Here is a 25328-nt window from a genome sequence, read left to right as displayed (position 1 = left end):
TTAGAAGCTTCTGACAGGCTAATTGACATCATTTGAGTCAATTGGAGGTGTACCTGTGGATGTATTTCAAGGCCTACCTTCAAACCCAGTGCCTCTTTGCTTGACATCATGGTCAAATCAAAAGAAATCAGCCAAGACCTCAGAAAAAAAACTGTAGACCTCCACAAGTCTGGTTCATCCTTGGGAGCAATTTCCAAACGCCTGAAGATACCATGTTCATCTGTACAAACAATAGTACGCAAGTATAAACACCATGGGACCACGCAGCCGTCATACCGCTCAGGAAGGAGACGCGTTCTGTCTCCTAGAGATGAACGTACTTTGGTGCGAAAAGTGCAAATCAATCCCAGAACAGAAGCAAAGGACCTTGTGAAGATGCTGGAGGTAACAGGTACAAAAGTATCTATATCCACAGTAAAACGAGTCCTATATCGACATAACCTGAAAGGCCGCTCAGCATGGAAGAAGCCACTGCTCCAAAACCGCCATAAAAAAGCCAGACTACGGTTTGCAACTGCACATGGAGACAAAGATCGTACTTTTTGGAGAAATGTCCTCTGGTCTGATGAAACAAAAATAGAACTGTTTGGCCATAATGACCATCGTTATGTTTGGAGGAAAAAGGGGGAGGCTTGCAAACCGAAGTACACCATCCCAACAGTGAAGCACCAGGGTGGCAGCATCATGTTGTGGGGGTGCATTGCTGCAGGAGGGACTGGTGCACTTTAGATGGCATCATGAGGCAGGAAAATTATGTGGATATATTGAAGCAACATCTCAAGACATCAGTCAAGAAGTTAAAGCTTGGTCACAAATGGGTCTTCCAAATGGACAATGACCCCAAGCATGGAAGACCCATTTGCGACCAAGCTTTAACTTCTTGACTGATGTTGTGGCAAAATGGCTTAAGGACAACAAAGTCAAAGTATTGGAGTGGCCATCACAAAGCCCTGACCTCAATCCCATAGAAAATTTGTGGGCAGAACTGAAAAAGCGTGTGCGAGCAAGGAGGCCTTCAAACCTGACTCAGTTACACCAGCTCTGTCAGGAGGAATGGGCCAAAATTCACCCAACTTATTGTGGGAAGCTTGTGGAAGGCTACCCGAAACGTTTGACCCAAGTTAAACAATTTAAAGGCAATGCTACCAAATACTAATTGAGTGTATGTAAATTTCTGACCCACTGGGAATGTGATGAAAGAAATAAAAGCTGAAATAAATCATTCTCTCTACTATTATTCTGACATTTCACATTCTTAAAATAAAGTGGTGATCCTAACTGACCTTAGACAGGGAATTTGTCAGGATTAAATTAAATGGAATTGTGAAAAACTGAGTTTAAATGTATTTGGCTAAGGTGTATGTAAACTTCCGACTTCAACTGTATGAGTAACTATTAAATGGGATTGACAGTGGTGAGTGCTACACAGCTTAACCAGTTAGTCTACTTGACTTTAGTATGGAGTGACTTTAATGTGCAGTGTCATCAACCTCAGTTGTTATGGTAACCAGGGCAGAGGTTGTGCTCTGTCAGACAGGAAGCTAAGGAGCTGAGACTGAGACAGGGATATGAGCCTGGGAGAACTAGGCAGAGTTGACAACACAGTTAGCAAACAAGCATAGTGGCCTCACTGACCTGGACACCCCTATGCTCCTCTTCCCCCTCTTACTCTGTCACCATCCCTCCGTTACACTCTTTCTATCTTTCCCTACCCTCACTTTCTTTTCATCCAACCTCTCGTTCACTTCTACCTCCGTCGCCATCCCTTCCTGTCCTTGTTACTGACAAGGAGCGTATGGCTGAGCTCTTTGAACCACCACTTCATTAGGTCAGGGTTCCTGTTTAAGTCAGCCATGTCTCCTTTTGATTTGTTTTTGTAAATAGTAGATCAGCTTTAATATTGCAGATAGATTTTGGCTTCTATCAATGTAATTGTCTTCATCATTTCCATAATTTCACTCTTTTTCCCCCTGCCCCGCTACACAGCTTCTCCCTGCAGGCGGTCACTGAGTCTGAGGTGCTAAAGGAGCTCCTTGAACTTTGACCCCCCAAAAACATCTGGGTCAGATGGTTTAGGTCCTTTCTTCTTTAAGGTTGCTGCCCCTGTCATCGCTGAGCCGATCTCTGACCTTTTTAACCAGTCTCTCCTCTCTGGGGAGGTTCCCATTGCTTGGAAGGCAGCCACGGTTCATCCTTTATTTAAAGGGGGAGATCAAGCTGATCCTAACTGTTATTAGGCCAATTCCTATCTTGCCCTGTTTATCAAAAGTGTTGGGAAAATGTGTAAATAATCAACTGACTGGCTTTCTTGATGTCTATTGTATTCCCTCTGGTATGCAATCTGGTTTCCGCTCAGATTATGGATGTATCACTGAAACCTTAAAGGTCCTAGATGATGTCACCATTGCCCTCGATTCTAAGCAATGTTGTGCTGCTATTTTTATTTACTTAGGCAAAGCTTTTAATACGATAGACCATTCCATTCTTGTGGGTTGGCTAAGGAGTATTGGTGTCTCTGAGGGGTCTTTGGCCTGGCAGTGTGTAAAATCAGAACATCTGCTGTCTCAGCCACTGCCTGTCACCAAGGGAGTACCCCTAGGCTCGATCCAAGACCCCACACTCTTCACCTTTTACATCACCAACATACACTACATGACCAAAAGTATGTGGACATCTGCTCATAGAAAATCATAAAAATAAAGAAAAACCCTTGAATAAGTAGGTGTGTCCAATCTTTTGACTCGTACTGTACATGTACACTACCGGTTAAAAGTTTTAGAACACCTACTCATTCAAGGCTTTTTCTTTATTTGTACTATTTTCTACATTGTAGAATAATAGTGAAGACATCAAAACTATGAAATAACACATATGGAATCATGTAGTAACCAAAAAAGTGTTAAACAAATCAAAATATATTTGATATTTTAGATTCTTCAAATAGCCACCCTTTGCCTTGATGACAGATCTTGGCATTCTCTCAATCAGCTTCACCTGGAATGCTTTTCCAACGGTCTTGAAGGAGTTCCCACATATGCTGAGCACTTGTTGGCTGCTTTTCCTTCACTCTGCGGTCTGACTTATCCCAAACCATCTCAATTTGGTTGAGGTCGGGGGATTGTGGAGTCCAGGTCATCTGAGGCAGCACTCCATCACTGTCCTTATTGGTAAAATAGCCCTTACACAGCCTGGAGTTGTGTTGGGTCATTGTTCTGTTGAAAAACAAATTATATTATCACTTAGCCCAAACCAAATGGGTGGTGTATCGCTGTAGAATGCTGTGGTAGCCATGCTGGTTAAGTGTGCCTTGAATTCTAAATAAATCACAGACAGTGTCACCAGCAAAGCACCTCCACACCATCACACCTCCTCCTCCATGCTTCACAGTGGAAAATACACATGCGGAGATCATCCGTTCACCCACACAGCGTCTCACAAAGACGCGGCTGTTGGAAACAAAAATCTCCAATTTAGACTCCAGACCAAAGGACACATTTCCACCAGTTTGATGTCCACTGCTCATGTTTCTTGACCCAAGCAAGTCTCTTCTTCTTATTGGTGTCCTTTAGTAGTGGTTTCTTTGCAGCAATTCGACCATGAAGGCCTGATTCACACAGTCTCCTCTGAACAGTTGATGTTGAGATGTGTCTGTTACTTGAACTCTGTGAAGCATTTATTTGGGCTGCAATTTCTGAGGCTGGTAACTCTAATGAACTTATCCTCTGCAGCAGAGGTAACTCTGGGTCTTCCATTCCTGTGGCGGTCCTCATGAGAGCCAGTTTCATCTTGCGCTTGATGGTTTTTGCGACTGTACTTAAAGAAACTTTCAAAGTTCTTGAAATGTTCCATATTGACTGACCTTCATGTCTTAAAGTAATTATGGACTGTCGTTTCTCTTTGCTTATTTGAGCTGTTCCTGCCATAATATGGACTTTGTCTTTTACTAAATAGGGCTATCGTCTATATACCCCCCCCCCCCCCCCCAACTTGTCACAACACAACTGATTGGCTGAAACGCATTATGAAGGAAAGAAATTCCACAAATTAACTTTTAAGAAGGCACACCTGTTAATTGAAATGCATTCCAGGTGTCTACCTCATGAAGCTGGTTGAGATAATGCCAAGAGTGTGCAAAGATGTCATCAAGGCAAAGGGTGGCTATTTGAAGAACCTCAAATATAAAATAGATTTGGATTTGTTTAACACTTTTTAGTTTACTACATGATTCCATATGTGTTATTTCATAGTTTTGATGTTTTCACTATTATTCTACAATGTAGAAAATAGTGCAAACAAAGATAAAGTAGGGGATCTGAAACTTTTGACCGGTAGTGTAGGTGGGGGTAAAGTGACTATGCATAGGTAATAAACATTGAGTAGCAACAGCGTAAAAGAAGGGGGGGGTCAATGGAAATAGTCCTGGCAGCCATTTGATTAACTGTTCAGGAGTCTTATGGCTAGGCGGTAGAAGCTGTTAGGGAGTCTTTTGGACCTAGACTTGGTGCTCCGGTACCGCTTGCCATGCGGTAGCAGAGAGAACAGTCTATGACTAGGGTGGCTGGAGGTTTTGACAATTTATAGGGCCTTCCTCTTTCAATTCATCCCAAAGTTGTTCGATGGGGTTGAAGTCAGGGCTCTGTACAGGCCAGTCAAGTTCTTCCACACTGATCTCGACAAACCATTTCTGTATGGACCTCACTTTGTGCACGTGGGCATTGTCATGCTGAAACAGTAAAGGGCCTTCCCCAAACTGTTGCCGCAAAGTTGGAAGCACAGAATCGTCTAGAATGTAGTATGTATGTAGTATGTTGTAGCGTTAAGATTTCCCTTCACTAACGGCCTAGCCCAAACCATGAAAAACAGCCCCAGACCATTATTGCTCCACCAAATTTTACAGTTGGTACTATTCTTTGGGGCATCCGCCAAATCCTGGCATCCGCCAAACCCAGATTCGTCCGTCGGACTGCCAGATGGTGAAGCATGATTCATCCCTCCAGAAAACTTCCACTGCTCCAGAGTCCAATGGCGGCGAGCTTTACAGCACTCCAGCCGACCCTTGGCATTGTGCATGGTGATCTTAGGCTTGTGTGCGGCTGCTCGGCCATGGAAACTAATTTCATGAAGCTCCCGACGAACAGTTCTTATGCTGACGTTGCTTCCAGAGACAGTTTGGAACTTGGTAATGACTGTTGGAACCGAGAACAGACGATTTTTACGTGCTACGTGCTTCAGCACTTGGCGGTCGCATTCTGTGAGCTTGTTTCGGCCTACCACTTCGCGGTTGAGCCGTTGTTGCTCCTAGATGTTTCCACTTCACAATAACAGCACTTACAGTTGACCGGGGCAACTCTAGCAGGGCAGATATTTGACTAACTGATTTGTTGGAAAGTCACTGAGTTCTTCAGTAAGGCCATTCTACTGCCAATGTTTGTCTATGGAGATTGCATTGCTGTGTGCTCGATTTTATACACCTGTCAGCAATGGGTGTGGCTGACATAGCCGAATCCACTAATTTGATGAGGTGTCCACATACTTTTGTATATATAGTGTAGCTCAGGCAGTAGGAAGCTCTCACATCCATTTATATGCAGATGATTTTGTCTTAAATGCTCTACAACAAAGCTTTCTTAGTGTCCAACAAGCTTTCTCTGCCCTTAACTTTGTTCTGAAAAAACAAAGGTCATGTCTGAGATACCTACTGCAACCCTCATCCTCCACATACGACACCCATTCTGCCAGTCACATTCTGTTAAAGGTCCCCAAAGCACACACATTCCTCTTCTTTTCAGTTCGCTGCAGCTAGCGACTGGAACGAACTGCAAAGAAACACTCAAACTGGACAGTTTTAGGTAGTGTTGTGGTGTCTCTCTTTGTCGTGATGTGTTTTTTGTCCTACATTTTTATTTTAATGGTAGGCCGTCATTGTAAATAAGAATTTGTTGTTAATTGAGTTCCCTAGTTAAATAAAGGTTAAATAAAAATTCAATAAAAAGTCTCTCCCTCTCCTTCTCTTAGTTAATCTCTCCATCCCCTCTTTCCCTTTCTCTCAGCCCTCCACCTCTCTCTCTCCCTCCCTCCCTCCCCTCTCTCTCTACCCTCCCACTCCTTCTCTTTCTCTCTCTCTCTGTTTCTCTCCACAGAGGAACAGGTGTAGCCTGCAGGGTGGAACAGCTGTTGCCTCCAACGAATCAACCCCCCCCCCCCAGAGTAACCACTATACAGCCCCCCACAGCCCCCTGATCCCCCGCATCTCTCCCAGCTCTCCACACTGATACCTGCTGGTTCTACAAGTCTAACAGTGCAGAACACTGGAGCGTATTTGACCTGCGATTGCCCACCTCAGTTGAATTTCCAGATCGAAAAACATCCTTCAAGAAATACGGTGCCAGATTTTCTCTGTAAGGAATTTCTATATGGTGGGAAGGGGGATTTCTGAGACGAGGGTTTTGGGCTGGCTAAAAGTGTAGGTGACAGACGGGGCTGTGAGCCAACCAGGTAGAGTGATTGGTATGGCTGTGAGCCAATGTGAGAGTGTGAAGGGCTCTATTATCCTTGTACTCCAATAGAGGTCTTTGATATAGTCACTACCCCCGCCACTCAGGGCCAGTCTGTGGGACTCCGTTTCCACTTCACCGCAGATCACAGCACTGCTGACAAAGCCCCTCAACCCACCACCCCATGCAACCACCCAGCCATCCCCTAGTCACCCCCTTATCTCCACCCCTCACCCCTCGCTCCCCCCTGCCCCTCCCATGTCTGTCTGCCATTCCAGCTGTCGCCGCCTAGGATCAACTCAGACTACCCACACAGGGGAGGTTTGATGGAGAGAAAGAAAGAGAGAGGGAGTGAGAGCACGAGAGAGAGTGAGAGAGGTATGGGTATGGGAGGGAGAGTAAAGGCGTCCACATGCCTCCCACCTGAAACAGTTTGTGCATATATCATGAAGACGTTTTGCGAAGTTTTTGTTCGTTTTGGTCTATGGCAAGGGTTTTTTCGGCTGTTCGTGCACATAAAAGCCAGTATACACTTCCTCAAAATAGTCAGAATTAATCTAAGATAACTCAAGAAATCTGTAATTAATTTAGATGTTTTTGCAGAGGATGTATTAGTCGCTCAAAACCTATCGAAGCTTTTTGGTGCAGTATTTCTCAAGTCCAAAAAGTTGCATGAAAACGAATCGTCTCTCGTTGAATGACAACAAACACTTCCTTGAAGAATTCCTACTGTTGACCAGTCGCTGACGAAGGGGCATAGACTTCGGTTACCGAGCTTCGGCTTGCCTCAGGAAAAAAAAGTGTGTGCACGAACAGCAGAAAGAAATCTTGCCCAAGACCAAAACGTCAATTTTTTGGGTCATAATTTAATCACACACTGTTTCGGATGGGAAGCATACGGACGCCTTTAAGGGAGAGGGACAGAAGAAAGGGACAGAGAGTCTGAGGAGACGTGGGGGAGGGGATGGAGATAAGAGGGAAGGAAGGAGGCAAGAAAGAGAGAAAATGACAAGAGCGAGACAGGAATGAGGGCAAGGGCAGAGGGATGGGAATAAACTGGCAGACAGGATAGTGGGGAAAAGAGGGTTGAGAAAGCGAGGGCAATAAAAGGGGAAGATGGCGAGGAAAATGGAGTGAGACGGGCAGAGGATTAATGGCGTGAGAAAGAGAGAAGTAGAGTCGACGAAAAGGGTGAAGGAGTGAAAGAGATGACTGGGAGAAGCTTTTTTTTTTTAAATCTTGCTGGTAGGATATTCGTCATGTCTTGATGTCCCTCATAGGTCTTTCTTTCTGTCACATATTCCTGTTCTGACACTCTAAAGAGAAACCATATATCAGTCAAGAACACGAACCCATCTCACAAAACACTACACTGGGATACAAGTACAGTATACAGCACTGCTCTTAACTGTGTACAGTACCATAGTCGGCGGGTCCATTAGGCTAGGGGAAGCTTTCCCTAAAGTAAATTGAATTAAGTTGCCAAAATTATATCGTCTAATTAGCCTACTACTGTCTATACAGAAATACATTTAAGGATTCAAAATAGGCTTCTAAAGCATGATTTGGCAACAGAGGCTCATTAGCTTCATTTTTTAAAAGTGGATTGTTTCCTATCGAATTGCCTACAGTGCGAGGCAAATACCAAGTACAGTAATCCCTCGTTTATCGCGGGGGTTACGTTCCGAAAATGACCCGCGATAAGTGAAATCCGCGAAATAGAAAACTTCTTTTTTTTTTACAATTAGCAACTATTACATGTATACAAATACAGTGACTCACGTGTAGGCCGTTTCACTGCTCTTCAGACTGGGCCGCTGCATCCTGACTGCGCTCTGCAGTGTTCTCTTCTTCTGAAGCCCGCGGTGCAGGTGTGTTTGTTCGGGAGAAGAGCATAGTGATAGGCAGCTGTTGTCGCTCTTTTTTCTTCTTTGCAAAAAGATCCTTGTACACCGACATGCCACCATCGATTACGTTGGAGAACTGTAATGAACGGCTCATCAAAGGGTCCCATTCCTCAGCTACTCGCTTAAGTTCAGTGGCCATTCGCACCATGGTTGCTAAGCGACCAAGCGTTAGTCCTTCCTTCCTTCCTGGCCAACTTAATGTAAATTTGCCAAGCTGTTTTATGTACGTACACATAACTGCACGAGACGACAAAATGATAGCACAATTCGTAGCATGTTTTGATACAAGAAGCGGGAGTGAGTTTTTAGCGAATCAGAATGCAGAGCACAATGCACCAAAAAAAAATAAAAAATGCATTATGAAAATCCGCGAAATAGCGAATCCGCGATAAGTGAACCGCGAAGTGGCGAGGGATCACTGTATTACGATTAACGGGTTACGACAGTCAGTGAAAAGTACATAGGCCCAACCAGTCATATCGCAATATTTCAAAAAACAATCACGGGAAACGATAGTTTGGAACGCAAATGGCTACCGCTGTAAAGAGACGCCAATGAAAAGACTCTAATCTGTGTTGAAGTTGATCAAAATGACCAACTTAATGCAGCCTGTCATCGGCACCAGAGGAGAACATCGGCCATATCCCCGGTGAGTACACTGCTCACTGCCATATTCACTCTTTATCATTGTTGGGTCAGTGCCACTTAAAACGTTTTTTTTTTAGCACAATAATTTCCTCCTGTAGTTTAGTTGGGCGTCATATTCTAATTGTGTCTCGTAGGCCTATTATATAGATCAGACAACGTCTGTTTGTCCGTGTCAGCAGTGTAGTGTAGGCTACCATGTCATTTGTAGTATTTAAAAAAGGTTTTGCTCACGTCTCCAGTTTTATAGTGTAGTAGAATAGCATGAAATGTGTTTTTAAAAGAAAGCAAAGAAAGGAGAAATGTATCTGACATACCCTATAACCTAGGCCTACTCTACGGTTATACACGCTCAGCCACGCATCTTTTCTTGCGAGCTGTGATTGAGTTATATTTTTAGCCTAAATTATGATTACAGAATCTACTCATCACATGACATAAGTCTTCAAATGCGTTGATGCATGGTACACTTTATTATAAAGGTGCATTTTTTTGGGGGGGGGAATTCGCCTCCCCAAACTTGAAACTCACCCGCTTCCTATGTATGGTAATTTACAGAATACCGGTAACAACATCAGCAAAATGGATGCTGCACCCACTGTATCGCAGCCAGAATTGCTGCACTTTGCCTGCTTGGATATGGAGGTTGTACCTAGTCTGCTCCCATGTCATTGATACCCCTGGTTGGCGCCATTCGTATAACCAGAGGCCATTTGGGTTCTAATCCTGAGCCATGCAGTGGCACAGTTTCACCCTGGAGGCATTCACTTTGTCTCCACACAAATGCAACTGCCAAATTCGTTTGACCAGGCAGCCTGGCTCTCATAAAGGATGGAGGTATTGAGACTGCTTTCCCCCAAGCATGTGAAGTAGGAACTGCATCAATATTTGTACAATTGGGTTTAGAATTCAAGTCGTATTTCACCCACCGCCTCAAACATATAGGAGTGAAATTGACATGGTTTAACCGAAGAAAAGACACCTCTTAGCATTTGGGCCGATCCGTTTGAACCTTCCGGTACCGTCTATTTTGAGATAGAAACCATCCGACACCAGGAAATCCATATACATTTGCCTGGACTGAGAGGCTAGTCTTAGATCCGCCAAGCTCTGTAACGGAGCAGGGTCAACACGCTGACACTAGAAGCACAAGCATTTCGCAACACTCGCATTAACATCTGCTAACCATGTGTATGTGACAAATAAAATTTGATTTGATTTGCCACACAAACACAGTCCGATGTTCATTTCACACCGGTATATTAGCCTTTACTTCTATAACAGCCTGTCTTTTTATACCTTTTGTAGGTCGACACGCAGTTCGAGTGGTTGGTTCCCGTGTGGCTCATCTGGTAGAGAATGGTGTTAGCAATGCCAGGGTTGTGGCTTTGATTCCCACAGGGGACCAGTACAGTAAAAAAGTATGAAAATGTATGTGTGTAAGTCGCTCTGGATAAGAGCGTCTGCTAAATGACTAAAACGTAGTTCTAGTATATTGTACTGTAGTTTATCCCTGTGAGGCCTACTCTAACTGCAGTAGCAGTCCCCTGCTTATGACCTTTCCATGGGGCCCAGAGTTGCTTTGCTTGTCAGTCGATATTCATGTACACCCTCTCAGCCTAGCTAGGCCACTGTCTCACGGGACACACAGGCAAAAACATGAGCAGGACATCGTTTCTGACCAGTAATATGTGACGTCCAAGCGTAATCATAACACATAGGATGATAACATTCTCCTTTGTTTTCAAAGAGTACACACAGTATAGCACAGTGTGTCCTCTACTGTACTATGGTTGGTCAAGAACTCTGACTCAGGGGACACACAGTGCAAGGCCCCCTTCTCTCAGCCCCCCAGTCCCCCCCCCCCCCCAGTCCCCTGGAGCCCTAGGCCCAGTGCTAGCCTGGCCAGCAACAATGCCCTTCTAACAGCAGTCGCCACACACAGCCTGGCCAATGTGCATTGTGCCAGCTTTCTGGCATGAGCGTGCGAGCATCTGTACGTGTGCCTGCATTCGTACGTGCGTGCGTCTGTGTGCAGCGTGCGCTCTCTGTTGTTGCTCTGTTGTCGCGTGAGGCTGGCAGAGGGAGGCTGGGTGCCATGGTTGCCCTGTTAACTGGGTACTGTACAGTATGTATGTTGGCATTCTGGGAATGTTATGAATGCAGGGAAATGAGCAACTAGGATGTACCTGAATACATGCCAAATTCCTCAAATCATTGAATGAGCGGAAACTCTAGAGAAGGCCATGGGGTTGGGAAGCTGTGTAGTGTGACCTGTGTCCTCCATTGGCCTCATCTCTTATCTGTTTATTGACCTGTGTAGACAGTACCAGTGTGTGTGTGTGTGTGTGTGTGTGTGTGTGTGTGTGTGTGTGTGTGTGTGTGTGTGTGTGTGTGTGTGTGTGTGTGTGTGTGTGTGTGTGTGTGTGTGTGTGTGTGTGTGTGTGTGTGTGTGTGTGTGTGTGTGTGTTGCAATCTGACTGACCATTGATCGGTGTCATTTCACCTCCCACACTGAGCTATTCTACTTCCCCCTGCTATCCCTCTTCCTCTCTCTATCCCTCTCCCACTCTCTATCCCTCTATCTCTCTCCCACTCTCTATCCCTCTCCCACTCTATCCCTCTCCCACTCTCTATCCCTCTATCTCTCTCCCACTCTCTATCCCTCTATCTCTCTCCCACTCTCTATCCCTCTCTCTCTCCCACTCTCTATCCCTCTCCCACTCTCTATCCCTCTATCTCTCTCCCACTCTCTATCCCTCTATCTCTCTCCCACTCTCTATCCCTCTATCCCTCTCCCACTCTCTATCCCTCTATCCCTCTCCCACGCTCTATCCCTCTATCTCTCTCCCACTCTCTATCCCCCTATCTCTCTCCCACTCTCTATCTCTCTCCCACTCTCTATCCCTCTATCTCTATCCCTCTCCCACTCTCTATCCCTCTATCTCTCTCCCACTCTCTATCCCTCTATCTCTCTCCCACTCTCTATCCCTCTATCTCTCTCCCACTCTCTATCCCTCTATCCCTCTCCCACTCTCTATCCATCTATCCCTCTCCCACGCTCTATCCCTCTATCTCTCTCCCACTCTCTATCCCTCTATCTCTCTCCCACTCTCTATCTCTCTCCCACTCTCTATCCCTCTATCTCTCTCCCACTCTCTATCCCTCTATCTCTATCTCTCTCCCACTCTCTATCCCTCTATCCCTCTCCCACTCTCTATCCCTCTATCCCTCTCCCACGCTCTATCCCTCTATCTCTCTCCCACTCTCTATCCCTCTATCTCTCTCCCACTCTCTCTCTCTCTCCCCCTCTCTATCCCTCTCCCACTTTCTATCCCTCTATCCCTCTCCCACTCTCTATCCCTCTATCTCTCTCTATCCCTCTATCTCTCTCTATCCCTCTATCCCTCTCCCACTCTCTATCCCTCTATCTCTCTCCCACTCTCTATCCCTCTCCCACTCTCTATCCCTCTCCCACTCTCTATCCCTCTATCCCTCTCCCACTCTCTATCCCTCTCCCACTCTCTATCCCTCTTCCTCTCTCTATCCCTCTCCCACTCTATCTCTCTCTATCCCTCTCTATCCCTCTATCTCTCTCCCACTCTCTATCCCTCTATCTCTCTCCCACTCTCTATCCCTCTATCCCTCTCCCACTCTCTATCCCTCTATCTCTCTCCCACTCTCTATCCCTCTCCCACTCTCTATCCCTCTATCCCTCTCCCACTATCTCTCTCCCACTCTCTATCTCTCTCCCACTCTCTATCTCTCTCCCACTCTCTATCCCTCTCCCACTTTCTATCCCTCTATCCCTCTCCCACTCTCTATCCCTCTATCTCTCTCTATCCCTCTATCTCTCTCTATCCCTCTATCCCTCTCCCACTCTCTATCCCTCTATCTCTCTCCCACTCTCTATCCCTCTCCCACTCTCTATACCTCTCCCACTCTCTATCCCTCTATCCCTCTCCCACTCTCTATCCCTCTCCCACTCTCTATCCCTCTCCCACTCTCTATCCCTCTCCCACTCTCTATCCCTCTCCCACTCTCTATCCCTCTATCCCTCTCCCGCTCTCTATCCCTCTCCCACTCTCTATCCCTCTCCCACTCTCTATCCCTCTATCCCTCTCCCGCTCTCTATCCCTCTCCCACTCTCTATCCCTCTCCCACTCTCTATCCCTCTATCCCTCTCTATCCCTCTCCCACTCTCTATCCCTCTCCCACTCTCTATCCCTCTATCCCTCTCCCGCTCTCTATCCCTCTCCCACTCTCTATCCCTCTCCCACTCTCTATCCCTCTCCCACTCTCTATCCCTCTATCCCTCTCCCACTCTCTATCCCTCTATCTCTCTCCCACTCTCTATCCCTCTATCCCTCTCCCACTCTCTATCCCTCTATCTCTCTCCCACTCTCTATCCCTCTCCCACTCTCTATCCCTCTATCCCTCTCCCGCTCTCTATCCCTCTCCCACTCTCTATCCCTCTCCCACTCTCTATCCCTCTATCCCTCTCTATCCCTCTCCCACTCTCTATCCCTCTCCCACTCTCTATCCCTCTATCCCTCTCCCGCTCTCTATCCCTCTCCCACTCTCTATCCCTCTCCCACTCTCTATCCCTCTCCCACTCTCTATCCCTCTATCCCTCTCCCACTCTCTATCCCTCTATCTCTCTCCCACTCTCTATCCCTCTATCCCTCTCCCACTCTCTATCCCTCTATCTCTCTCCCACTCTCTATCCCTCTCCCACTCTCTATCCCTCTATCCCTCTCCCACTCTCTATCCCTCTATCCCTCTGCCATTCTCTATCCCTCTATCTCTCTGCCATTCTCTATCTCTCTCCCCTGTTCTCTCTGTGTGGCGCTTTCATCATGTTTATCAACTCAAAGGGTCTAACTGAGCTTAACAGAGAGGGAATACAAACATCTGTTTGCAGTATGTCCCTGTTCTCACGGTGCCTGTGCTGAGTCCAAGGCCTTACTCAGAGCCAAAACAGTAGTAAGACAGAACATACTGACACTACTACTCACAGGACAGGCCTCATTTGACCTTATTCATTTGTCTGTCAGCTAGTTCTCTTTACAACCAATTACTATGTTCAACTAATTAGTCCACCACCATTGGTTGATTGGTGAGGTGTTTTGGTTGGGAACATACAGATGTGTGGAGTAGAAAGAGCGGTACTAGAGGAACTGTACGACGTTGATTCTGTAGAACACTCTGACCGCATCGCCAATTGACCCCATCCCCACCACTTTCTCCATCCCTGTATCCCTCCCTCCCCCAACCTAGCCCGCAGGGCCTACTCTACAGCAAGCACATTCCTCCTCCTTTTCTCTATCATCCGTCCCTCCGTCCTGCCATTCAAGGTCTGCAGTCGACCTCACTCCCTCCGTCTCTGCGTCCTCCGTCCTCCGCGCCCCCTTCCCCTCAGTGACTCCTGTCATTGTGAGCCCAGCTCTGTCTTGGCTTGTTGTGTGAGAATGGGGTCATTGTTGCTGCACTCCCAGTGAGTGTTCCCTGCCCTAGCTAGCGAGCACCACCGTGTCCCTCTGTCCCACCTCCACACACACACACACACACACACACACACACACACACACACACACACACACACACACACACACACACACACACACACACACACACACACACACACACACACACACACACACACACACACACACACACACACAACACATGTACATACACACAACACATGTACATACAAAGACATGCGTGCGCAAACACACTACTCTGTACAGCACTTTGAGATATCAGCTGATGTAAGAAGGGCTATATAAATTGATTTGATTTGATAACTACTCTCAGTGATACATTCAGTGAGGAACGGAGGATGCATTTCGAAAGCATTCAGACAGGGCCCTTGATTGATTCATTCATTGGTTGAATCAGGTGTTCTGGTGCTGGACAATATTTTCCTACTCCTGCCATGACGATGAATCAAGTCAATCTGTGATGGCTCTTCTAGCAGCAACGTCCCTCTTTCTGTGTGTGGGAGAAGCCAGAAAGACAGGCTACTCAGAGAGAGTCCAGCCCTAGTTATCCACCGACCGTCAGCTAGGCTAGCCTATCTCTGATAGGGATTAGTAGCTACTGCTAGCCATAACGCTAATCCTTTCCTAAACAAACACACATTCAAACGCTTTTCAGTGGCACGCCATGCACTAATCCCATAAGTAGCAATTATGGGACATGTATTCATATCATAACTGAAGGATACCTAAATGTAAGATGATGATACTCAACATTTCGGTCCAACTCCATCTAACCGAGTAATATCCAAGTTATTAGTTCCTGTAATAAGTGCTGTATTATCCAGGGGGGGGGGACGATTAAAAACTGGACATGCCAGCTTGCAGACACAAGGCCCCACTATTCAGGTGACTGTTGAATGTGTCAACTTGCTTTCCATTTGAAGTGACAGCACTCAAAACAGCAGCAGGTAACGTCAACCACCCACCCCCATCTTTACGATGCCTATATACAGTATAACAGCCTCTTGTTCAGTATCTTAATTCTCAAACAGCTGTCACAAAAACTCCCAACAGAGGCTACAAACATGGGTTTTTAATGGTATTTCCTTGGTTCCTTTCCTTCTTATCGACTCCTATATAAAAGGACTTGATTGGTGAATCCTCAGAGATGGGTATCTGTCCAGTCCTTTCACCTATCAGTGGTTGCTGGGTCATGGGACAGAAGCAACCATACAGTTGAAGTTGGAAGTTTACATACACCTTAGCCAAATACATTTAAACTCAGGTTTTCACAATTCCTGACATTTAATCCTCGTAAAAATTAGTTATTTTAAGAATGTGAAATGTCAGAATAATAGTAGAGAGAATTATTTATTTCAGCTTTTATTTCTTTCATCACTTTCCCGGTGGGTCAGAAGTTTACATACACTCAATTAGTATTTGGTAGCATTGCCTTTAAATTGTTTAACTTGGGTCAAATGTTTCGGGTAGCCTTCCACAAGCTTCCCACAATAAGTTGGGTGAATTTTGGCCTATTCCTCCTGACAGAGCTGGTGTAACTGAGTCAGGTTTGTAGGCCTCCTTGCTCGCACACGCTTTTTCAGTTCTGCCCACAAATTTTCTGTAGGATTGAGGTCAGGGCTTTGTGATGGCCACTCCAATACCTTGACTTTGTTGTCCTTAAGCCATTTTGCCACAACTTTGTAAGTATGCTTGAGGTCATTGTCCATTTGGAAGACCCATTTGCGACCAAGCTTTAACTTCCTGACTGATGTCTTGAGATGTTGCTTCAATATATCCACATAATTTTCCTGCCTCATGATGCCATCTATTTTGTGAAGTGCACCAGTCCCTCCTGAAGCAATGCACCCCCACAACATGATGCTGCCAACCCTGTGCTTCACGGTTGGGATGGTGTTCTTCGGCTTGCAAGCCTCCCCTTTTTTCCTCCAAACATAACGATGGTCATTATGGCCAAACAGTTCTATTTTTGTTTCACCAGACAAGATAATATTTCTCCAAAAAGTACGATCTTTGTCTCCATGTGCAGTTGCAAACCGTAGTCTGGCTTTTTTATGGTGGTTTTGGAGCAGTGGCTTCTTCCATGCTGAGCGGCCTTTCAGGTTATGTCGATATAGGACTCGATTTTCTGTGGATATAGATACTTTTGTACTTGTTTCCTACAGCATCTTCACAAGGTCCTTTGCTGTTGTTCTGGGATTGATTTGCACTTTTCGCACCAAAGTACGTTCATCTCTAGGAGACAGAACGCGTCTCCTTCCTGAGCGGTATGACGGCTGCGTGGTCCCATGGTGTTTATACTTGGGTACTATTGTTTGTACAGATGAACGTGGTACCTTCAGGCGTTTGGAAATTTCTCCCAAGGATGAACCAGACTTGTGGAGGTCTACAGTTTTTTTGCTGAGGTCTTGGTTGATTTCTTTTGATTTCCCATGTCAAGCAAAAAGGCACTGAGTTTGAAGGTAGGCCTTGAAATACATCCACAGGTACACCTCCAATTGACTCAAATAATGTCAATTAGCCTGTCAGAAGTAAAGCCATGACATCATTTTCTGGAATTTTCCAAGCTGTTTAAAGGCACAGTCAACTTAGTGTATGTAAACTTCTGACCCACTGAAATTGTGATACAGTGAGTTAAAGGGGAATACTCTGTCTGTAAACAATTGTTGGAAAAATTACTTGTGTCATGCACAAAGTAGATGTCCTAACCGACTTGCCAAAACTATAGTTTGTTAACAAGAAATTTGTGGAGTGGTTGAAAAACTAGTTTTAATGACTCCAACCTAAGTGTATGTAAACTTCCGACTTCAACTGTATATATCTGTATACAGTAAGATTATTGGGACACAGTCATGTAGGTTGTTGTGTCTTAGCTCTTATTACTCATTTATATAATAAGAAAGACTCCAAATACAAGGAAGTGAACTGGAGCTTCACATTTAATAAATCTAGTTAGTACAAGAATAACTTAGAGCAACACTGCACATGACCACGGGTACTTCATTCATAAAGGGGACATCAGTAATTAACAGAACAGAGCATAGGTTATATAACGCACCTACTTCTGCAGTATAGAGGGGTCTATCTGACCAGTGTGTGTCCATAGAAATATAATCTATAGAAAGGGCTTAGAACCTCTAACCCGCTGCTAGTCCACCCATTATAGCATCATTGATTTGAATGGGGAGGTCTGTTCTATCGATTATATTTCTATGTGTGTTACAGTAGCCAGGTGATCAGTGGTACAGTATTTTCTTACCCGATGCCGAGTCATGCCCATATACTGTACAACTCAATGCAGTGGCAGCAGACACGTTAACCATCCCAGGGTAGAGTTTCCAAGACCTCTTTCTGAAGACCCATTATCTAGGGCAGGTTGGATTTCAACTTGGTCAAATCACCTGTTTTTAATTGAATGGCTATCAACTAGTGCCATGTTTTTGAGAAATGTGTTGTTAATGACGTGATTGTTCACTTCTCTGAGTCCTCCTACTATGTGTGCTTATAAACTGTTATAACAGTTATATTCATATTTATTTAGATTTTGCTGCTGGCATGAGAGCCAACACACTCTTGCCCTGAATCATATGACCCAAGGAGGATTGTGCGCCACTGAGAGAGTGGGCTGATTCTGGATCAGTGTGACAGGTACGGCTAAAGGGGAACACGGGACAGCGACCTGCCAACCCACAAACACCCGCTGTCACATCACTCTAAGGAGGTCACCGTAATCAGATTATCCCAGTTAGACAGTCAGGCTCACTACTCTAGCCTCAGCCTTGCAAACAACAACACGGAGAGAAAGGCAGAAACACACACAAACACACACACTACAAATACAGTGAGTGGGAAGAGGAGAGGTTTGAGGGCCAGCCAGATTGGTGGGGAAGAAACAGAGAAGCTGTGGGGCCTAAAGCTTCTCCGTAACCGCAGTGATGCCAAACGGGCGGCGGTTTGAAGAGGATATCTGAGACCTGTACACCTGGACAATGAGCTGAGGTGTAACCCTAAACTAAGATGAACCACTGTTTATCCCCCTCTCTCTCTCTCTCTCTCTCTCTCTCTCTCTCTCTCTCTATCCCTCTCCTTCTACCTCCCCCAATCTCTCTCACCTTCTATTTCTCTATCTTTCTTTTCCCTCTCTGTCCTCCCTTGTCTTTGTGACCTCTCCTCTCTCGCCATCTCTTTCGCTTCCTTCCTTCCTTCCCTCTCTCTCTCTCTCTTCCTTTCCTTTCTCCTCTCTCTTCATCTCTCCCTCCGGGCTTCACCGAGGTGATGTAAACGTTCATCTTTACGTCACCGTCTGATCACATACCTGAATACTTTAGCATTTTTTTTAAACGGGACGCAGAGAAATGAGACGGCTTGGCAGATGGAGACCCTCCTTTGAAATCATCTTTTCACACGGAATAATTCCGAGTGAAGGAATTGACATTTGCGCAGGGATGCTGACAGCTGGATGACTCAACACAACACAGTGTCGTGAAGGCAGCTCTGTGTTGTTGCCAAGGCTTCGCCCTCCAATACCCATCTGATCCCTATCATTACAGCTACTGAGGGAGGGGCAGCTTTTCATATGGCGGCTCTCTCTACATCACAGCTTCACAAACCAGGGAGAGATTAGGAACATTATGGAAGATCTGTGAGCCGGGTGTTTTTAAGCTACAGGCCCTCCAGATCGTCTCTCGCCTTCAAAGATCTCTGGACTCAGCATCCTGTAGCCTCAACTCGTATCTCTACACCCCACCCCCCATACTCACGTCACACACACAGAGAGAGGCCCACGTACACACACACACACACAAACACACAGTCTATTCCCCCCCCCCCCAATACACCAACAACTGTGACTTTAAACAGCAAGTAGCACAAAGGACCAAAAATAGCTTGGCGAGTTGCAGAGCAGATCTGCTCTCCTTGAGGAGGGGTGGTAGAAAGAGGAGGATGAGAGGAGAGGATCGGAGGAGGAGGGAATAAATGACAGGGGAAAGATGGCAGAGAGAGCCAGCTCTCCAGGGCTGGTCTTACCCTGTCATCCTCAACTCAACTGTCTGTGTGTCAAACAGACAACCTCTCTATTTCATTTCATCCACACAACACTTAAATGAACCCACCAACACAAGGGTTAACAGTATGTATTGTACTGTACATTCTGTAAGTGTCCACTCATCCATCCTCTGTTAAATTCATTTCATATACTATACTGCCCTTAACTGGAGACTGGGACTAAAATAGGCAATAATACAGTCTGTCTATGGCCTATGAGGCAATCAACTGTGTATGACTGGCTGATTCAACATGCAAACAAACCAACGGAAAGAATTAACACATTCAAATTCTGAGTGTGATTTCCCCCCAAATGTTTTATATTTTACATGAAATAGGAAATGACTCATTTGGAGCGAATGGGTCAGAAACGATATCTTTGCGATTGCAGACTGGAGTGGGAAACGAGTGTTGGTGTACTCACTGTTGCTCGACTTGAGGTCTCTGTGTATAACCGGTACAAAGGTCTGATTGTGCAGGTAGTCCATCCCCGTGGCGATCTGCACGGCCCAGTTCACCAGCACCCTGGGGGGTACCTTCTTCCCAGCTAGGGCTCTGTTCAGGGCCCCCCCGCGGGCGTACTCCATTACCAGGCAGAGGTTGGGCTCCCGCAGGCACACCCCTATCAGGTTGATGATGTTGGGGTGTCTGAGCATCCAGAAAAGCCTGGCCTCTTGTCGTACGCTTTCAGCTGTGGCGCTAATGTCCTCGTCAGGGTCCTGCCTGGCAGCTTTAACTGCCACCTCCTCCCCTTGCCACATCCCCCTATATACCTTCCCAAACCCCCCCGCCCCGATCACCTCCTCCAGCACCAGCTCCGTGAAGTCGATCTCCAGGGGGCACCCCTCAGGCACCCCACCCGCCACCAGCCCTCCTGGGGCTAGCTGCGGGTAGCTGCCGGCGTCCCTCCGAGTAACGTAGTTGCATGGGAAGATGCCCACCTTGTCTTGGATCTTGCCCGTCCACCAGCCCTCGTCCCCGGACACTTTGGAGTCCTTGGAGAGGACCTCCAGGAGGTCCCCGCGCCGCAGGGTCAGCTCCTCGTCTGCCGTGGCCTCGTAGTCAAACACGGCCGTCCAGTAGGGGTTGGAGGTGGTAGAGCCGCCCTGGTGGCCAGGGTGGGAGTCTGAAGAACCAGAGGAGGAGTTCCAGCTGCTGCCATTCTCAGACTGGACAGCTGTAGCAGCACACACCGGGGGAGCGGGGGTCATGTGCGGGGGCATGGAGGAGAGAGGGGGGCCATAAGGGGGGCCAAGGGGACCAGCGAGCACGAGGCCAGGGGGAGGAGGGTCGCAGCAGCCCCCACAGTTGGTGCAGGGCAGGGGGGCTGCTGTGCTGCTCGCTCTGGCATACGGGTCCATGGCTGCCCGGCTGCTGGTCAGCGGTGTGGGCCTGCCCTCTGTCAACTCACGCACAAAATCCATGCAGGGCCCATCAGCCGAATCCAGGCCTCCTTAACCAGAGGAGTGACAGATCAGTGGACAGGCAGGCCAACGCTCCACTGTCCCATCACCGTCCCCGTTCACTGGGGTAGTTCCAGTTCCTGTCACCAATCATGTGTGTGTAGCAGTCTGTATTACCATGTATAATGCAGTGTGTATTTAACATGTATACCTACGAGTTCACTTTGGGGTGACCCATGGCTATCCCTGAGAGAGGCTACTGATTATTCTCCCATGTATGTTCTAGAAAGCTACCAGAGAGTCAAGGCTGGCCTGGGAAAATCCCAAAGTAGACCATGTGTTCCCTCTTCAGTAATGTGAGATGAGGTTCTTGTGGATGGGATAGCTTTGCGCTGCTCAGGACCTGAACATGGGTCTCTGTAACATCCAACACTGCTTTTACGACTACTGTAGTGGGGCTGTGGGGGGCTTATGATCCTCAAAGCATATATTGCTATTTCATATTAGACTACAGATTGTATTTACTGTATCCCTCTCAAGACTCAGCAAGAGCTGGATGGTCTGAGTTGACCACAAAAGTTTATTCTGGTGTCTGACCATGTTTATTACCTTGAATTTTTTGCCCTGATGAATAAATTCATGGCCAACGCTGCACTTCATTTCGCCTCATTGAGAACAGATCCTGACACAGAGATTTAAAGAGGCAAACTCCTCTCCCTGAGGATTATGAGAGGCCAAAAACAGTGAGGAAGCTACACGACAGTTAAAGGAGATCACACATCTAAATCGGCTATTTATAAATCAATTGCACCACATGTAACAAAACATTTGTATTCAAAATAGTTTCATCTGTATAGTTTAACATCCTCTGTGCAAGGATCGTTGTTATTTCCAATCAAACACAGCGCAGAAGAATATCGCTTGTCTGACATCTCGTTATTACAGGGTCATTGGCTTTTTAACAGCGATGAAAGACACTTGTCTTGACGTCGTATTTCGTTGAAATAACGATTGAAATATTTCCCTACTTTGCTGCTGCCTCGTCTAAATCCTGCACGCCTACATCGAAAAACGTATACGCCCGTTTAATGTTCTTAAAAAGCCTACTCCTCCATTTTTAGATGGGGAATTACGGCGGACAGTATTCAGGCAAACATCATGGAGTGACAGTACATTTTGCACCTTTGTAGTCAGCGAACATCAATGATTGATCCTTCGTCTTGTTACATTGTCCGGCCTAAGTTCTGCGCACTGTAACGTTTCAATAAACACGATACAGTGAGCATTCACGAATGCGCGAGTTCTCGCGACAGAAACAAATAGATACAATGTGTACAGAACAGTCTGTTTTAGCCATAATTATCTCGCGTTCATTTTGTAGGCTATAAGACGATGCTCATTCATAACATCTGATACATTTGTAATCATAAGCAATAGCCATGTCTAGTTATATGGACACAATGTTGCACATTTCAGTTATTTGTGATCAAAGGTCCCGCACCTGCTCGCTTTTCGACACCTTCACACGCTATGTCAGAGAACGAAATAGCCAACAATAATAATACATTATGTGTTTTGTGAAAGCATTTGACTGTAGTTCCAATTGCAAATATTTGTGTATCTCTGATCCGAGTTGACGTGATAAAGACAAGGCGATTAATCCTCTACAGTAACGTGTTTTCTTTGGTTTTGGTAGACAGATGCACCATCCTCGAGGCAATAATAATAACAACAATAATAATAATAATGTAACGGGTCTAATAAAAGCCTAATCCTTCCTTTTAGTGCAAAATTGAATTAGAATCCTGTCTTTATGTGTATATTGCGTCTCGTCTTCTGGTTCAAATAAACCAAATATGAAATATTCAAATATTTACGGAAAAAAAGCCTGGCCACTGTTCATCACAACATCCATTGACATTGTCGCATGGGCGTGTGATCGCATCCAAATATCCACCATCAGATCCCATAATCCAATTCCACAAAATGAATAGTCTTGGAGTCCTTGCTCATCTGGGTCAGTCGGTTGGCCACTTGTCCTTCACAATCAAATCGCTTTTTTCTCCAAAAGACGTGCCATTTCTAGACGGAGCTGTCAGTCTCTAGGCTGACTTTGTATCCAAATACACCGGCTGGACTGGGGGTGGAATATGCCGTTGTATTCTGGGTAGTGTAGTTTCTTGAGTAGCCTACATCCACATATGCTTTTATATCTCATAATTTTGGACATAGCTTGGACGACCAAATTAACTTTTGCTTCATTTTGATTATAACAAATCAGGGTTTAAAATAGTCTATCTGTAAGACTTATTTTTATGGGTAACCTTTAAAGTTAAGGCATTGATTGACTGTACAACAACAGCATATACTGGTCATTGTCAGTTAACCTAGGTCATTAGGCTGATGCTTTGTGGATCAGTGGGTTGAAATAGTTTTTCATGGTGTGTGTACAACAATGTGTAGCATGTGTGTGCCATGTGCGCTTGTGTGAGAGAGCATGTATGTGTGTGTCTCCAACTATTACACAGCATACTCTCTAGGAATGTATACAGCTATATTTTATTGCAACTTACAACAAGCTTAATGCATTACAATTCCATCACAATTTGGTAGATGTTTATCACGCAGATATCCGGAGACAATACAACATAACACTGACTAAATGGCCCCACACTGCCCCCTGGTGATTAGGATGGATGACACATAGACATTATCGGGGGCAGCTTCACTTTCTGCACCTTCCCTCTGTGGGGCTCCATTGGCTCCCTCACCCAGTTCACCTCCAGCCTCCCATACATGCTCTCCAGAGGGGTCCATGGTGTGGCTGTTGAGCTGCCAGGGCAGGGGCAGCCCATGGTGGAACTGGGAGGGGGACCTTTCCAATGATGATCTTCCGCACCACCCTCTGGCCCAGGGACACCTGGCTGGCCTTCCTGGTCTGAAGGGGGGACAGGGTGCAGGGGTAGAGCTGGGCAGCCCCTGGGACATCCAGAGGGCCAAGAGCGGACAGTCTGGCCCTTGTGGAGCGGAAGCCATATTGGGATACAAGCTTGTACAGGCTCTCCCTCCAGTTGGAGTCCCTCTTACCCTTGATGGGCTCCAGTCTGAAGTGTTGTGGGCTGTCTGGAAGCTGCACCAGACTCCTTGCTCATCCCCATGGAGCTCACCCAGAGTCACTGGGGGCCTTGGTGGTGGGGAGCTGGCTGCACAACTGCTTATGGGGCTTGGAGTTCTTGTAGAGGTCTATGAGGGTGGGGTCATAGACTTGTACGTGTACTTTCTCAGGGACCTCCACAATGCTGTCCCACTTGGCTGTGGACAGAGAGAATTTGCGGCATTTCTTTGGTGAGCGGTGTGGGCGCTTGAGGTCGTCGCTTGGCAGGCTGAGGCCTGGCTCCTCTTTCGGGGGAGAAGATTCATGGGTAAGCCCAAGGGACCTCATAAGGGGGAGGTCAGGAGTCCACATGTGATCTGTTTACAGAGAGTGAGAGGCAGAAATAGACAGTAAAATAGAAAGAAGAGAGGAGAACGAAAGGGATGGGAAAAATAGGGGTGAGACTGATAATGATGAAGCTAAAAATAATATATTAAATAAATATACAAAAATAAACTATTACTTGATGAATCGTGTCTTGCCACACCATCACCCAACACATCTAAAGACTTCCAGGGTTTCTCTCCATGAAACACGCAGATTACTAATTAGGGCAGAAAATCAGCATTTGCTTCCCCCTGATTAAAATCAGAATTTTTCCATCGGCAGACGCTGCCTGTTTAGTTAGCACCAGCAGCACTGCCCTGGAAAGCAGAGGCCTGATTGGGTACTGAGGGATGAGAGTGGTAGCTAAGCGCCCTGGGTACAAGAAGAGAACCGGTCAGCTTGGGAACCAGTCAGTCACTGTGTTCACTTTCATAGCATATTGAGGAACTAGTTTGAAAATAATATTATATGTTTGTAATACAGTAAAAATACATCATGTAAATGATGAACATTGCAATTGTGCACTGGAAGTAACGTGTTGACAATAATATATAAGCCATTTAACAAATGCACAGGTTATGACAGTCATATTGGGCCTCATAGATCCACAAATGGTACCTTACTCTGGGCTTGGAGTGCCTGTGTCCTTTGCTGTGAACTCCAAGAAGGGCCCTGAGGAGAGAGAGAGACGAAAGGGAGGGGGAGGTAAATCAAATTGCACGTCAAATACATTTCCTCTATTGAAATGAACTGAAACAGAGTATAACCCAAATGTTCAGTTTCAAAATGACACTGGGGGGGGGGAAAGCAAACCGTACTGGAGTCCCTGTGTAAAATATGACCTG

The 25328-nt window shown here is 46.1% G+C and overlaps 1 protein-coding gene across 1 annotated transcript in view; it reads right to left on the bottom strand.

The window, feature by feature from the left end:
* The window catches only part of LOC139549239 (mitogen-activated protein kinase kinase kinase 10-like), a 34833-nt gene extending 11704 nt beyond the window's left edge, over positions 1 to 23129 (bottom strand). Inside the window, exon 1 of the mRNA XM_071359480.1 lies at positions 20024 to 23129. Coding sequence (XP_071215581.1) covers positions 20024 to 21023 — 1000 coding nt within the window. The 5' untranslated portion in view covers positions 21024 to 23129. The remainder of the gene's footprint in view (positions 1 to 20023) is intronic.
* Positions 23130 to 25328: the final 2199 nt, after the last annotated feature.

This window comes from Salvelinus alpinus, chromosome 22 (assembly GCF_045679555.1).
Source record: "Salvelinus alpinus chromosome 22, SLU_Salpinus.1, whole genome shotgun sequence".
Classification (NCBI taxonomy): Eukaryota; Metazoa; Chordata; class Actinopteri; order Salmoniformes; family Salmonidae; genus Salvelinus; species Salvelinus alpinus.
Note: the sequence above shows the minus strand (reverse complement) of the source record. Positions and strands in the feature narration are given on the sequence as shown.